The sequence below is a fragment of the Mixophyes fleayi genome, chromosome 5 (assembly GCF_038048845.1).
Source record: "Mixophyes fleayi isolate aMixFle1 chromosome 5, aMixFle1.hap1, whole genome shotgun sequence".
NCBI lineage: Eukaryota > Metazoa > Chordata > Amphibia > Anura > Limnodynastidae > Mixophyes > Mixophyes fleayi.
Genome location: NC_134406.1, coordinates 273,440,507 through 273,457,805, shown reverse-complemented (window position 1 = coordinate 273,457,805; position 17,299 = coordinate 273,440,507). Strand labels below are relative to the sequence as shown.

General features: G+C 42.6%; 2 protein-coding genes across 5 annotated transcripts in view; one reads left to right on the top strand and one right to left on the bottom strand.

Annotated features, from left to right (window-relative positions):
- Nucleotides 1–6: 6 nt before the first annotated feature.
- On the bottom strand, nt 7–7,681 carry JMJD4 (jumonji domain containing 4). Of its 2 annotated transcripts, XM_075214158.1 has the most exons (7): nt 7,590–7,681; nt 6,676–6,951; nt 6,175–6,340; nt 5,004–5,129; nt 1,802–2,069; nt 603–749; nt 7–364 (listed from the first exon to the last, which is right to left on the bottom strand). In XM_075214158.1, the coding sequence occupies exons 2-7, from the start codon at nt 6,893–6,895 to the stop codon at nt 59–61; spliced, it is 1,233 nt and encodes a 410-aa protein (XP_075070259.1). In that variant the 5' UTR covers nt 6,896–6,951; nt 7,590–7,681; the 3' UTR covers nt 7–58. The 2 variants fall into 2 exon arrangements, with proteins under 2 accessions (XP_075070259.1, XP_075070258.1); XM_075214157.1 differs by having other exon boundaries at nt 6,676–7,681.
- A 3-nt stretch (nt 7,682–7,684) lies between these two features.
- SNAP47 (synaptosome associated protein 47) overlaps nt 7,685–17,299 on the top strand; it is a 37,144-nt gene continuing 27,529 nt past the window's right edge. For 2 of the 3 annotated variants that reach the window (XM_075214154.1, XM_075214156.1), the window contains exons 1-3: nt 7,685–7,736; nt 10,030–10,113; nt 10,702–11,248. In XM_075214154.1, the coding sequence (XP_075070255.1) occupies nt 10,755–11,248 (494 nt within the window). In that variant the 5' untranslated portion in view covers nt 7,685–7,736; nt 10,030–10,113; nt 10,702–10,754. Of the gene's footprint in view, nt 7,737–7,851; nt 7,967–10,029; nt 10,114–10,701; nt 11,249–17,299 lie in introns of those variants that run through there. The other variant, XM_075214155.1, reaches the window with a different exon arrangement.

Genomic DNA, 17,299 nt, shown 5'->3' with positions numbered 1-17,299 from the left:
CAGAGATACAACAATAGGATATTTATTTATAAATAAATAGCAGCAGATACTCCTAAAATCAAGTACATGACTTTCGTTCAATCAGCTTCTGCAGACGTGACAGAAATTCCCCGGGAGGGGGATCAAGAGTCTCTTTGTCCAGTTTCTGAAAGTCTTCATTGCTCATCAGTAAGGTCAAAACTTCTGCAATTTTCCTGATATCAAAACGTGCATGTTGGGGACCTGGGACCATGACGTCCAAAGATCCCTCAGACGGCGAGTCCGGGGGTCCCTTCTCCAGGTCCTGGATCCGGCGCTCAGCAATCATTTTCAAGAAGGTATAAAACTCTTTATAATCAATGCCTGTGCAGGATTTCATGATAATCTGTGAAAATAACCATAAAATATCACTGACAGAAAGGGTACTCGCTGTACTTACATTATTCTTACTATTAGCATATTTTTTTGAACATAAGAAGAATAATAAGGACAAATAAAATAATGAAAAATAAAACACAAAGTGCCTGACTCATGCCCATTTGTGTAGCACATCTTGCTTGAAATAGTTCTACGCGGGATCAGAAACGGACCATCCGCCCCTGGCAGATTGTAAAACGCGTTACCTGACAGTGCCGGTCCCAGCCCTCCATCGTCTCCTTCCATTCACCGATCTCCTTCTGAACTGCTCCCAGCTCCGCCTGGAGGAAGCTCCACATAACGGACACGTTACAGCCGTTCACCCAGTTGTGGTTTACGGAAATCGTATCTTCCTGGAGAATGAAACAAGTGTACAACGTTCTATACAAATATCCCAAATTCAAATAATTCTCCGGAATCTGTCCAATAAAACTGCCCACCTCTGTAACACTGTTGGTTAGATACTCAGTCTAGTATTAGTGTTTACCAGGTGCCTTGTTTGGACAACATCTGATGGTTCTCTCTGTTTGGAGAATGGGCATCATGTAAAGGCATGGAAACCCTCAATATAAAGTGACTTTATATTGTGCTGGGTCACCCCAAGCGGCATGTGTGGCATCGGATCTACCTATATCAGGAGTTGTGTAGGGGGGAGGCAGCACCAATGTTCTGCAAGAATCCTTATACTGACTACTGGTTGTAGGTGGAAAACAATGCGTTAGACCCTGTTCCGCAATAATGGACTGGGTTCAGATCTGGTAACTGGGCGGCCACGATATGTAAATAACCAATCAGCATTGAGCTTACCAAACCATTGGGAGACTGTGAAAGTAGCAATTAGCTTTGAGCCAGCCTATTATTGCAAACAAACCGTGTCAGGAAAATGCCCCCACATTACGGAACCAGCAGACCCCTTCACCGGTGAAAACAAGTCCCAGCTGTAGAGATTGGCTGTTACGTTGATGACGCACATGCAATCAACCTTTAGTGGACAACATGGTGATTAATGAGTCATCTCATCATATCGCTTCCTTCTACTGCTCGGTATTCTACTGTCTGCGCAGTCTGCATCGCTCAAACGTGGACTTATTGCAATGCGGCTCAGATATCCTGGAGTATTTAGTACCACTATCGATAAAACTCGCTGCTTGCACCACAAGGTGAAATTTGCAGTGAACTGATCTGCAGTCGACTGTTTTGCCGGAAAGTTTAAATTATTGTGTGGACACCAAGATCCCAGAGTCCGCCCATTGTGGCACCTTGCCAGTGTTCCTCAATCAAAAGCACTAACCTTCCCCCCCCCCCGACCATGCTGAGATATTTGCTGAATTCATGTTTTTTTTATTATATATATTTATTTATCATATTAGAACTTAGTCCTACTATGAAGAAAGCTGTTCCTCACCATGTTGTACACCTGATGGTGCCAGACACTGGGCACGAATATGATCTCCCCGGCTTCCTGTATGACTTCCAGGGGCGGGCAGCACCTGCTATAATTTGGGTACAGGTTGGCGTCCTGAAGGGTAGGAGAAGTTACGTCATACGGAAGACATCCGTGGCAATCCCGCAGATATTCCTCCTGGCCAGGGGGGAACAGGAGCCATTTCTTACGGCCACATATATTGGCCGACCAACTGTACGATCGGAAGACGTCGGCGTGGAAGGGAGTCCTGTGTGCGTAGAAGATATTACTCAGGTGTTAGCAGAATGGAAGGAAGAATTATATAGAATCAAAAAGCAAATGTTCTTTATCTATGTGTCTGCAGCCAAGATAAGGCCTTTAGGCTGATGATACTACTGTGTACACTTCATTTGTAGATGGTACAAGATCAACCTACAGCATCTGGAATATTGTTTGGAACCACCGACCAGGGAAAATCTCCTGGATCATAGAGAAATATACGGATATAATCACAATTTCATACTACTTTGTAATGGTCCTATTGTCTACGTGATCTCAACTTTTTTTCTCTCTCTCTCAGTGCGAGATAATGTTCCATGTTTTGTTTTCCTTCATCACTATTTTCATATGAGTTTAACAATTTATTGTCTGTAGTCATTGTATTGTTTTTCCCCACATTATTTTACTTTTCTTTTGCTGGTGTATTTATGTCTTTACATATTTCACTTAGATCACACTTTCTATTTAGCTATTATGTCCTTTTATTTGAGTCCTACGTTGCGCTTTCACCTCTGTTCCTGTACAAACTGAATACTAACATCTTGCTCTATAAATTAACGTTTCATTTGCTAGTAACTGGTGATTTTTATGCATTTAATTATCTGGGTGAATGGAAATAAGGTTCTTATAATAACATTCCCAAACATTTATATTCATTTCCGTAACTAGGATTACTTTATTTCCATATCACAGTTGTTTTGATGTAATTAGTTTATATGTATATTATATTACATTATATGTATATTGTAGTAATGTATTTAATCATATTCTATTATATCATAAATGCATCCGGATACCTTCTATGGTTTCAGTAACAGAGGGTAACAAAATTTTTGCGTATGAAGTATAATTACTATTGTGCCAATCTGCATACGCTATAAGGGGTATTCTGAGTAGTGATAAGCCCTCTGACTTGCAGTTGACGTACACTCACTTTGAGTTTATACTCAGCTCAGTCACTGAGGACAGAGTCTCAGAGGCTGCGGACATAGACTGGGGACAGCTTAGGTCTAGAAATAAATCAGATTTGGTGATTAGGGCTCAGGGAGACCCCAAGTCACTGAAGAGGGCTCTCTGCTCGTCTCTGATTATTAGCGTTAGACGGTCTACAGCTCGGTGCTTATAATCTCTCTCCTCCCATTCACATTATTATGATCTGCTGCTGTGTTAAAGCTATTTTAAGTTTTGAACCAATTTCCAGTGCTGACATCTCAGGACAGCGTTTCCTCTGATGCTAGAACCCCTACACTATATATAATTAGCGGGACATGCCATTGTGCGCACAGCGGGCACGACATCATCCCTCAACTGCGCTTGCCTGGTGCCGTGCCTCTAGCCCTGTCCACCATCGATGTTGCCGTAGGACGAAGATGTGGTTGGGGCCAAAAGAGACAGCAGTTCTGGAACTGTCAGGTATATAATATAGTGGCCGTGTTGTGACCTTTATCTACTAATTTCATCTCACTGTTCACGTCTCAGCTGGCGCCTTATTTAATTAAATATCAGATTTACCAGCGTGTATATAACGCTGTCATTCCAGGACAGCCTTTGTTGCTCAATGTATTTGTACAATAGTTAACATTTGGGCACTAGAACGAGCTAACTAATCCGTATATTGTGTAGCGTATTCCCAGATATAATGTGAAAACGAAGGTTAGGAACTTCTGTTCTATAACGTCATAATCACAGTGATACAAGGAACATGGAGGAACAAGAATCTATAGCTCATGTGTCATTACTACTCTTATTATATTTCTAGAAGCATGTGTTGCCATAACAAGACGTCAACAGGTTGAATCATTATATTTGAGCAGTGTTTTGCTGCAGATCTTGCACTGTTACATTTTAGCACTGGTAAAATATGTGTCATTATAAGTCATTGAAACATAATAGTGATACTGCCACCTTCTGGACAGAGTGTAAAATGCAGCAGGAAAAGCAGTGTACGTCTGTCCTCAAATGAGAAAACATGAAAAACGAAATTGTCATTTTATACCGATTAATGGCTAACGGAAAGAAGTCAAAGTAGACTGTAAGCTCTAGCGAGCAGGGCACTCCTTCCTTCTGTACCATTGTATGTTTCTGTATTATCATCATGGTATGTTCTATAACTAATTGTAAGTGCCTCTGTGCACACTGGTAATATATAAATAAAGAGTAATAATACTACTAATAATGTGTAGGATTTAATAGAGCAAACTACCACCTGTTATGCCTCTGTCCTTCATTCTGTATTAGGAGTGCAGTACCTCTGTGCTACCAGAGGTGCTGCTCTTATACCTTGACAGTTCTCTTTGCCTGCTAACAGCATCCAAGCTGGATCACGCTCACCTGTTTCCGGCCTTTAAGAGACTGCCTTTCCCTGCAATCTGTGCCAATTTGTTTGTCTTTACTGTTTCCTCAGTGTACTCCTGTGTTCTGACTCCTGCCTGTTTCTATGTTCTACTCCTCCTCTTGTGACCCAGATCTTTGTTTTGACCTTGTTCCTGTCTATTCTTTGCTACTTTTGTCGATTTCTTGGCTTCTGACTCCTGGCTTGTCTAACCCTCCTTTTGCCTGATTCTTCAGCAGACACCATTCTTACCTGCTCCAGTGGCTAAACCAGTTCATCCATTGTGCCTGGGACTCTGTATGTCCAGCCTCAGATTCAAACCTGGTAATTCTGCTACCCTGTGCTGCAGTTCAGGAATCTGCATTTACAATTATACCTTCTAATTTTGCTATCATAAACTACGTTTGGCAATAACCACTCACTGCATCTGTTGCTTTCTGTGTCATCCGTGTATTTCTGCTATAATAAAGACATTTTGTTTCACAAACACAACTCTCCATGGTTTTGTTACTGGGAACCTTAACCACCATCCTAGTCCCAACCCTCCACCCCCTGTGTTGCTGTAATGATAAAAACACCAGATGACTGTACCATGAGCCAGCCGGCCCCATGTAGACGAAGCGGTAATCATCCTCAGCGATGGCGTCCCAGTACTCGTTCAGCCAGTCTGATGAGAAGTATGCTGGAGTCTCATACACATCATGATCCAGGAACTCCCTGTAAGAAGAGGGAGGAGCTCAGTCGTTATTTCCCAGCAATGTCGAGACCGGAGAGGTCCAGGTTCAAATCCTAATATCGTATTGTGTCGCAGGCAGTGTAAATTATAGTTTTAAGGGTAATCGGAGCCAATGGTACCGGTAGATATTATATATGAACAAAAATAAGTCAGGTCTAAGTGTATCCTGCGAGATACTTCTTTTCACTGAGATATTCAGCAACATGCCATCCAATAGGGGAGCCCAATCCTGTGCACAGAACTGTATTTACCAGGTCCCCCATGTATATATATATATATATACACAGTTTTCACCAAGCGACCCATTATATCCGCAAATGTTTCCTAATTCTCTCCATCTGTAAATATGTAATGATGATCAATAACTGATCTTAGATGTGTATTTTATTCCTTACTAGCAGTTGTGGCTGTAATTTAGTGTAATCAATGAGCCACTTGCCACAACAAGGCGAGGGAGAAAGTCAGATTCTCAGGGTGTGATGGGGCGAGGGAACACTGTTAGTCTGGGCATAGATACTGGTAGCTGAGCCTGGCCGCGTGTCACACTGCATTAATCTACACCACAGACGCCTGTGTACATCGAGACCATGTACTCGTCATTGTCAGTATTTATAATGCCCCAGAAAACTGCAGCGTCAGACTGTCAGAAGAACACAGATCACATATGAGACAGAGGGCTAGAGAGGTCCCTGATCAGGAGAGCTTACAATCTAGAGGGGGAGGGTAACGCTGAGACAATAGGAGCTAGAGGGACAGGATGGTAGCTAGTAGTGCACAGAGGCAGTAGAATAAGTGGGGGTAGTAGAGGTCATAGTGAGGAGGTGGGTTATGAAGGTTGGGGAGAGCCTGGTCAGGCCGGGTAGGGAGTTCCATAAGTGGGATGCAGCTTGGGAGAAGTCTTGGAGGTGGCAGTGGAAGGTTCGGAGTGGAGGCGAATGGCAGGTCAGTGGCAGACCTACTAGGGCATCAGGGAGAATATCTGGTGACGACATCAGAGATGTATCAGGCAGTCAGCTACATATATACCTGGTCATGTGCCAGTCCTTAAGGTACAGACATCCCCTGGGAGACTGACAGCCGTTCTCTGTATATTCTCTCCAGTAAGAGATGAACTCCCGGAGAGGGATCTGCTCTTTGGGATTTGCGTTGTATTCTTTCACATCACAGTTGGCAACAGGAACAACCGCATCCCCTAAAATATATTGAAACAGAAGAAGCAATGCACAACTGTAACTATATAATCTAGATCCCATTCACACTTACATTGGTGAATTTTGCCAGAACGCTAAAAGAACAGCAATAAAAATAAATGTTTCCGTTAAATACATTTCATGCAATTTCTCTGACTTTAGACTATAGAGTAAATAATAATAATAATAAAAAAAAAAAAACATACACACACAAATCAAAAATCGGTGCATTGCAAACACTGCCCCAAATATAGAATATTTTAAAATGCATTTAAAAAATAACAAAAAATATTGTTTGTGTAGCCTCAGTCTAAATCCTGTGCTTGTTCTCACGTACCGAAATTCTGTAGCAGATAGTGCCAGTTGGGCTTGTTGTCCGAGGTAACCCACGATTTTCGGCTTCCCCAGGACTGAGTGAACTTGGAGGAGAAGAGACACGGAGCGTTGCCTATCATATACGTGCTAAAAAACTCATTATAAGTGAAGTTTTTCGGATCTTCAATAAAGTCGATATGATTCCAGACAGTGGGAGTTATCTGTAACTCGGACTCATCCATAAGATGTCTGAGTTTAGGGACGCATCAAATGTTTGTGTTTTATATGCTTCTGCATTCTGTAAATGATAAGGGGAGACACAGGATATGAGCTTTTATATATATATATATATATATATATATATATATATGGATCAGTGGCCCTGTTTTACTGATAGACAGTGTCAGACGGGGGGCATCTGGGTTATTGGGGGGGGGGGGGGGGGCAGTGATCACGTCACTAGTAAACCCATAACCTGTGACCTGGTGCTTGCTCAGCCCACCAGTAAATGGGTGACTGGTGAACTGTTTACTATGTACTCAGTTATAGCAATGGTCTTTCTTTTATCAGGGTATATTTGTGACATTATATTTTCTTTGGGGTGATGGTAATATCACAATTCTTAGTATAAAGAGGGTAAGGAGACCCTGTGATAACTAGAATTAGCCCGAGAGACAGAATAACTGGTTACTGTAGTAATGCTGTAGTTTTATAGTGGTAGTATTAGGGGCATATTGATAATAAAGCTGTAGTACCAGTGGTAGTATTAGAGTTAGTATTAGTGTAGTAATGATAATAACACTGGAGAGATACAGATGTATGTGGTAGTATTAGAGGCAGTATTATACTATTACAGGTAGTATTAGAGGCAGTATTATAGTATTAGATGTAGTATTAGGGGCAGTATTAGTGATAACAGCAGGTAGACGCGGGTACCTGGGGCCCCTGGCTGCACTGTGTCCCCTGATGCTGTTTCCGGTCGGACGGATTTCCCGGCTGCACACAGCGGGGTCACGTGACGCGGGCGGTGACGTCACAACCAGACATTATAACACCTCCCGGTACCGGGGGCTCCTGTCAGCGGTAAGATGGCGGCTGTGTGCGGGTGGTACTACAAGTCTCAGCAGGCCGGCCCTGTGAGAGGCGGGGAGTGCTGGGACTTGTAGTTCTACCACACCTGTGAGGTCCTGTGTACAGTGTGTGATGTATAATTACCCCCCTCACCCCCTGAGCCCGGGGGGGGGGGGGCGGGACTGACAGGGAAGTGGGTCCTAAATGATAGAGTTATGGTCATGTGGGGCCCCCGGAGGAGGGTGAGTGTGGGGCCCCTGGTGACAGGTGGTGGCAGCAGGGACCCCGGTGTGGGGTGGAGGCTGGGACCAGTGTGATTGTACCCTGAGCCCCAAGAGATGAGTGTGAGTGCCTGCTCCGTGTGAGTGCCAGCTCAGTGGAGAATAACCTCAATGCTGCATTTATTGGACCCTAAGTGTAGTGGGGGCCGGGGATGGAGGAGGGTTGTGGAGTTGGAGTGTGAGTATAGGGTACCTGGAGTGCAGTCTTCAGGGAGGGAGCGCTCACCCCTTAGAGTGTAAGCTCCTGAGCTGACTCACAGAGGACACCAAGTTTAAGATTTCCAGTGATCACGGTTTTCCATCCATCTAGATCACCAGGTTATGTAATAAGGTCCCCCCATAACTCTGATAATGTGATAGTGGTAATGCCAAGGGAAGTCTAATATACAGGCGGTAATGTCCAGCATTATATTATATACTGTATACTAACACAGTGTCTGGACGTACCGCGTGGCCACACCCACAGCGCTGTGCCTATGGCTTCTGAAGAGCTAGGCCGCCCTTTACCCCTCTTACCTGACCTAAAAATTCCCACGCATTGCTGCACTCACCGGTGGCAGAGCAGCGGGTAACGGGACATATCTCCCAATATTCTGCAGGCGTGACAGTCCCAGCATGTTGGCATCATCATCATTTTATTTTATATAGCGCCACTGATTCCGCAGCGCTGTACAGAGAACTCATTCACATCAGTCCCTGCCCCATTGGAGCTTACAGTCTAACTTCCCTATCATACACACACACAGAGACTAGGGTCAATTTTGTATGTTTTTGGAGTGTGGGAGGAAACCGGAGCACCCGGAGGAAACCCACGCAAACACAGGGAGAACATACAAACTCCACACAGATAAGGCCATGACTGGGAATTGAACTTATGACCCCAGTACTGTAAGGCAGAAGTGCTAACCACTGAGCCACCGTGCTGCCCATGTACAGTAACTGCAGCCATAGTGTCCCAGCATGTAAGGTTGTGAGCAGGGCCCTCTTACCTCTCTGTCTGTATTACCCAGTATTGTTTTATTAATGTGTGTGTTCCCAATTGTAAATTTCTACAGAGTTTGCTGGAACTATATAAATAAATGTTGATGATGACGTAACGCCAGCAAAATGCAACATGCCCGTAATAATTCACTCAACATCTAATATGCCACTTTTAATGCCTTAAGATTTATAATACTAGTGACCACAGCTAAGTTCTAATATACCATTACTAATGCCCAGAAACACCTAATAGGCCACTAATAATATCCAGAAACATGCTCAGCAGTAATACACATTTATATGCTCTGTACAGCGCTGCGGAGTTGGTGGCACTATATAAATAAATGGTGATGATGATATGCATAGTAGCAGTAGTGATCTGTAAGATGCCCACTGGTAATTCAGTTATATGCCCAGCAGCAATGCCATTTTATATACACAGTTAGAGTGGTATTGTCCTATAAACATAAATACCATTCTTTGCAGCTATTGAGAAAGGTATTTTTAGTAATTATATATATTTCTTTTAAGCTATTGCACCACTTTCCTGGGTTACAAAGAAACCATTGGTGTTTTCCTTTGTCTCTATTATTCCACCCAAAACTGTAATGTCCAAAGAGGAACATTTAAAATGGTTACAGAAGATTGTATTTCTTGTGTCTACATACGTACTCTCTTGGGATGCAAATTATTATACATAGAAAAGCTTTCAGTACATAGTCACCAGCAGTACAGGCTAGTTTGCCCTGTGTACCATTTGGAAGGTAAATTGAAGCTTCGGTTTCAGCTTATACATGACAACATAAAGTGGGACAATCTGGGTGTTATGCGAGACATTGTGATTTGAGTAAACCATGAAATTTGGTTTATCACTTTGATCTGCCACCTCCTGTTTCTACTGGCTCTTTCCTTTTCTTTATGTGATTACTGACACGATTATTTGTAGTAATATATAAAGTTTTTTATACTTTATTGGTAGCGTGTTGGATATAAAATGACCCCCACTGCTTGAAATTAACAGTTTATTTTTTTTTGTCTCATAGTCTTCATAATCTGGACTCTTGGCGGTTAGTGGTACCTGCAAGTTCCAGAGATGTAGCTGGAAGTGATAGATCTTCCTGTGTCATGTAAGTAGCTGTATTATAACCCTGTTCTCTGCTGAATCAGATAATGATAAGGTCCGTCACACACTACAGTACAAGACAGGGAAGTGTGTAGAATAATTCACACTCCCAAAACTTGTCATTTACAGTGCTGGAAAAATGCTCTTTTGTTACTTTTGCCCCAATGCGCTCCCCTGTTTCGTGCAGACGCATGGCTGCTCGCTTCAAGATGGCCACAGACACCGTGACTCCCTAAATGCTGGGTACACACAGTAATGAACATCACTTTGCACTCACATGAAAGGTTTCATAAGATGAGATATTGACCTTAAAGGTTCTTTGGGCTGTCTCTTGCACCATCCACCCTCATGTTTGAAGAAAAGCACATTTAGAAGTAGAATTATAGAAATGGAATAAAAAATGAATAATTATAAATGTGACGCGTGAAATAAGGACAGTCCCGATGGCCTCTCACTCCCATGACATTTTTGAGATGTGAATGAGCATCTTCTCTGCTCCTAATGGTCATCAGAGTTGGAGCATCTCTTTTTACCTAAACCATACTTGCCAAAGCCCGTCCCTGGTTTATTGTGTTTCTTTGCCTTGTTTCAGATAACTATAGCTGTGAATTTGCTCAAAGAAGATCCCTGAGAACAAGTGATCTGATGAACAAAGAGGTTCCTGTCCAGACCTGGCCATGTTCTTACTACCTAACCAGTGAGAGGCGATGGGTTCCCGGGAGGCTCTCGCTGACCCCGACCCATCTCAGATTCAGGTCGGACAACGCAGACCAGTTTCTGGTCAGCTTCCACCTCTCCTGCATCAATGAAATCAAGAAGGAGTCTTCCAGCTACATCTTCAGCTCCATCACTGTGCTGGAGAAGGACCAAGCCAAGCATTGGTTCAGCTCCCTGCAACCCAACAGGAGTGTGGTCTTCACGGTGCTCGAGCACTTCTGGAGGGAACAGTTACTGGGGCCTGGAGGGGGACAGGGGGCTGCTTCTAATACATCGAAGGGAAAGAAACTCATTAACATCGTCTCCGGGTCCCAGAAACGCATGGAGGACACAACCAGGGTTCTTCACCACCAAGGGGAGCAGTTTGACAACATTATGAAAGGCTTGAACAAGATCGAAGCGGACATGGAGACCTCCGACAGGTGACCCACAAACCTAGTGTACTTGTGGCGTAGACAGTCACTTGGTGGGCTTAACTAATATTCTGTAATTCACCGATAGCCTGTGATCTCATGTATATTGGCTCAGCCCACCAATAAATGTGTGACTGGTAAACTCTTCAGTATGTATTCAGTTATGACATTGTCCTTTCTCTTACTAGGGTATTTTTGTGACATTTTATTTCTTTCTTTCATGGGGCTATGGTTAGATCACAGTTCTAAGTATAAAGAGGGTAAAGGGACCCTGTGATGAGTTATAATTAGCCTGATAGATACAATAGCTGGTTACTATATTAATGTTGTTCCATTAGTGGGTTCCAGTAATGAGTTCTGTGGCAGAACATACTAACTTTCTGCAACTTCTCCAACTAACTGATTAATTACTAATAAACTAATTTCTAATATACCATAAAGTTATAAAGCATTTTGGAGGTAGACGCACCTCTGCTAACGTTAACCGCAGAATAAAACTTGCAATGTCTTCTATAGACATCATAGGGAATACAAAGTCCCCAGCCATCCGAGCCATAACATCCCAGCTAGCTCCGGTTGTGCACACAGCCTATGTGACCAGGCTTCAGACCCCAGAAGAAGCCAGGGTTAAGGGATACTCTGTCTTGCTCTACTCTGGCCTCTGCTTCCTTTGCGAGGTCTTTAGGTGTTACACGGGCTCTGGGTTGGAGTTTGGTTTCATCAGGTGTATTCGGTGGTCTTTGCAGCCTTTGGATGGCCTGAATATATCCAGAGATCTGCAAACAAACAATGTAGTCCAGGCAGATTTAAGGACACCAGAATGGAAGGGAACCTATTTAAAATGAACTAGGAATAAGGCCCTGCATTCAGCAGTGAATCTTTGCATTTCAAACATAGGAAAGTTTATATCGCTCTCCCAGTTTTGTGAAGTTTTCGGACATTAATGTCTGTGGAAAAGAGGTGTCTGGTAACCAGAGAATGGCTGCTGATAACAGGTATGTTTAGGGGGAAATGTTGGTTTACTCCCAGCAGCAGGAAGCCACAGACTGAGAGTTATATAGTGGAAGGAGCAGGGTCCCACAGCAGCACAGAGTATATCAAGAGATAAGTGATGTGTTAGTGAGGACAGGGCTGCATGTGACAGGGGCAGTGACATGATGTGAGGAGGGGGATAGAGGCAGCAGGAAGCCACAGACAGAGTTATATAGTGGAAGGAGCAGGGTCCCACAGCAGCACATAGTATATCAGGAGATAAGTGATGTGTTAGTGAGGACAGGGCTGCATGTGACAGGGGCAGTGACATGATGTGAGGAGGGTATTGGAGGCAGCATAAAGCCACAGACTGAGAGTTATATAGTGGAAGGAGCAGGGTCCCCAGCAGCAGCAGCACAGAGTATATCAGTAGATGAGTGATGTGTTAGTGAGGACAGGGCTGCATGTGACAGGAGCAGTGACATTATGTGAGGAGGGGAATGGAGGCAGCAGAAACCCACAGACTGAGAGTTATATAGTGGAAGAAGCAGGGCACCCAGCAGCACAGAGTATATCAGGAGATGAGTGATGTGTTAGTGAGGACAGGGGAAGTGACATGATATGAGGAGGGGAATGGAAGCAGCAGGAACCCACAGACTGAGAGTTATATAGTGGAAGGAGCAGGGCACCCAGCAGCACAGAGTATATCAGGAGATGGGTGATGTGTTTGTGAGGACAGGGCTGCATGTGACAGGGGCAGTGACATGATGTGAGGAGGGGAATGGAGGCAGCAGGAAGCCACAGACTGAGAGTTATATAGTGGAAGAAGCAGGGTCCCCAGCAGCACAGAGTATATCAGGAGATGAGTGATGTGTTAGTGAGGACAGAGCTGTATGTGACAGGGGCAGTGACATGATGTGAGGAGGGGAATGGAGGCAGCAAGAAGCCACAGACTGAGAGTTATATAGTGGAAGAAGCAGGGTCCCCAGCAGCACAGAGTATATCAGGAGATGAGTGATGTGTTAGTGAGGACAGGGCTGTATGTGACAGGGGCAGTGACATGATGTGAGAAGGGGAATGGAGGCAGCAGGAAGCCACAGACTGAGAGTTATATAGTGGAAGAAGCAGGGCACCCAGCAGCACAGAGTAGTGATATGAGGCTCCTGTCACATTGGAGTGGGAAAATTGTGGTGTCAAACATAGCTCCAAATGAAACAAAGTTCAAACATTTACAGTAAGTTGGTTGCAGCCATGTAAATGACCCTTATTTCAGGTCAGCTGTTCCCCTCCATCTCTATGTTACACAAAGATTATGTTTGTTAATTAAAACTTTCTGAGCCATAAACACCAGATCGGGCCTTAGTGCCTCCGCGCCCATTTATGCAAAACTTATGTCAATGTCCTGCAGCTTATTTTGTGATAGTCGCTTCATTGCGCTGTTGTTACCACAAAGAAATTATTACAATTAGGATAATTAATTTAGCGGGTTGTGTTGCTTAATATTTATTTGGGAGTTCTGTATTATATATATTAGATGGTGGGTATTTGTTGCTGGACTTGGTGTTCCTGTTAGGGTTATTTTAGTTTTTGGGATTTATATATTGCTATACGGCTCTGTTCTTGCAGGATTGTTTCTGGGAGTCTTTGGTTTAATGTCAGCGTCTTGTTCTGTTTAGATTGTGATTTATCCTCTGAACCTATTGATAAAAACATTTTGCATTTGTACCAAAGGAAACGGGGCCCCGAGATCTTGTATTTGAATCTGGCGCATGTTGTTGGTACAATGTGCAGGGAGAGTGTCCTGTTGTTACAGAGTTGTCTGATTAATGCTGCCACATAAATTACCCTATGAAATCAGCGGACATAAATGATTCATTATCTCTCTCTACCCGTCGTGTGCCAGTTCGTCCTCGTCAGCTATTCCCCCAGTAAAACACGACGCGTTTCCCAGGCTCTGATGAGGTTAATTTGCAATAAAACCTTAGACTGAACTGTTCCTCATTAAACGCCGGCAGCTGCTGCGCTGGGCAACTTTTACAAGTGAGGAAGGAATTAAAAGTTGGGTCAATATTTGCTCTGGAGAGAGTCCAGTTGTTTTGCAGGATAGAAGCAGAAGTGAAGAGGGAGAGGTAAGAGCGCTGTTGTCCTCTCCTCTATAACTTTTTTTAAGTGCTGCCAAGTCACAAAAAAAACCCCAACAGTTCATGGATTAAACAGACAGATCGGAGATGTGAGGATACGGCGAGACAGAGTCCTGGGGTGATCACTTAGATGTAGCCAATAGGGCGACCTAGATCAGAGTTTGCTCGTACATATAGTCATTGTAGTCCTTTTGTTATTACTATCTTTTATATAGTGCTAACATAGTGCGGAGCATTTTTACGGGGAATATCGCTCATTGTTCACATCAGTCCCTGAACCAGTGGAGCTTACAGTCTAAATTCTGGATTTAGAAGCAGGGGAAAATTATCCACACCAGAGTCATATTTTCATAGACATTTCCTCTCAATAATAATATGTCCCAAAGAAACAGTCTATTGGGGCGATCTCCTACAATAGCAAAAGGAAACAAGAATAAGATAAAGATTCCTATAACGGAGCCACGTTTATTCTAAATACCACTGGTATAGAAAGCAAAAGTATCAATTTTCACATCATTGAAATAAATATATAACTTTATTTCAAAATTTAGACCAAACCAATATAGGGAAACGGTTCTACATTAGCCCAAGCAAAATATTACAATTGGTGGAAAGAAATAGAACCACTATGTGGTATAGATTAAAAAAAAATAGAGCTTTCCGATAGTTCTTCTGATCTCCCTCTATATGTGTTTGTCATTTGTTTCACTATTATTGTGATAATTGCTAATGTTTAGACTTCTTCAATATTCATATGTCACCAAATGTCCTTTAAATACGATTTAAACGGCATCTTTAGTATGTCATATAGTTATACATTCATCATCATCATCACCATTTATTTATAAAGCGCCACTAATTCCGCAGCGCTGTACAGAGAACTCACATCAGTCCCTGCTCCATTGGAGCTTACAGTCTAAATTCCCTAACATACACACACACAGACAGACAGACACAGACTAGGGGCAATTTGATAGCAGCCAATTAACCTATCAGTATGTTTTTGGAGTGTGGGAGGAAACCGGAGCACCCGGAGGAAACCCACGCAAAGACGAGGAGAACATGCAAACTCCTCACAGATAAGGCCATGGTCGGGAATTGAACTCATGACCCCAGTGCTGTGAGGCAGAAGTGCTAATTACTAAGGCACCGTGCTGCCCATTGAGTCAGGATGTCATTTCAATCATTTAGAAATTCTTTTGAGTCATAGAGAAATTTATTTTGGGTCAATAGTGAAATAAAGATATATTTTTATTATGTGAAAGTTGATACTTTTGCTTTTCTATACAAGTCATATATTTAATAAATGTGCCTCCGTTATAGGAATCTTTTTCTTCTTCTTGTTTAGTCTAAATTCTGGATCACACAGACACACTAGCGTCACTTTCGTTCTCCTTCCTGTATATTATATATAGTTATCATAGCCCGCTGTGGCGTCATTGGAATGGGCGTGGCACCGGCGGGTCTGGCCGTAGTCAGGGAACATTAAAGGGGCGTGGCTTACTCTGTCTTGATTTTTCCCATGAACCCCGTCTCCTCCCTGTGGCAGATTTGAGGAGGCAGATTGAGATGGACAGCAAAATAAAATTAGATCTAGAGCGCTCCAACAACCACAGCGGCCTTGAACAAACTGAATGGCATACCACTAAACCACTAAATTCGAGCATACATTGGTTTGTACTATGGCCCTCAGTAACTTGTCATACAAGGTGCAAACTAACTGTCAGAAAACATATAGACACATGTAACATATAATGAAGTGAATCAAAAAAGTTCCATAAAATCTTTAAAACACTCCCGTGTCATATATCCTGAAAGGATAGGTGTCTGATGATCCCCCCTAGGTGTTATACTTACAGGCAGACGACAATCAACTTCAATAAAGGGTCTTTACGTTCTCTCTTCTCTCATATCCTTATATTAATAAATCAACCACATCTCCACATCATATATCCCGATGGTCTCCCATCCAAGTACTGACCAGACCCAATCCTGCTTAGCTTCCAAGATCAGTCAAGGTTAGGCTTATTCAGGGTAATGTGACTAACTTCAATCAAGGGTCTTTACATTATTTTTTTCTCTTGTATCCTCTTTTTTCTTACTCCCAAATATTCATTCATGGATAGGAGACAAAAAAGAACAAAGGCCGAATCTAGGCGGATTACCCTTTTAAAAACTTTATTGCAAAATATTTTAAAATTTTAAAGAACAAAATACATCCCATACAAGGTAGTATTGATAACTGTCAATCTTCCTACCAGAATCTCTTCTTTCAGCTGCATATCACAAAAGAATCCAATATTTTCTAGATCAAATCTCGCTGGTATAGTGACTCCAGGGTATTGGTGATCAGAAGGCAGTTCAATATATACCCAACAAAAGCCAACGCGTTTCGCTCTAAGCATAGATCTTTTTTGTTTTTGAGATTGAGATGGACAGTGTAAAAAAAGAGTAATTACAGAGGTTATTTTTAGTAACAAACAGTCTTTTAATGATTGTATTTGTTTTAAACACCAGTTTATGAGGGGACGATATATTTACTTGTAAATGTTTGACATCGTTTACCTACCAAGCCACTATTATTTTCTGTTAGCCACTTTAGGAGCAAAAGGCTCCAAAACTGTCCTTCAGTATGGTGACTAGCAGGAAGTCTGCTGTGCATCATATAAAATCCTCCCTATAATCTCAGATATCATTACACTCTCAGAGAGATATATTTATCTATATTGTCACACATGGCCCACTGTATGTGTAATTGGTATTAGTGGGTCTTTAGCATAAAGCAACTTGGAATACTGTAACTGGGAGAGTATAAATCATGTAACACATTCATAGGTATTTCCAGATACATTTATCCATAAATGATTGTATTTCTTTATGCAATCTACTCTCCAGTAGACCTTTATCTCCACTCATTATGTCTCCTCATTGAAATAATACAGAAATG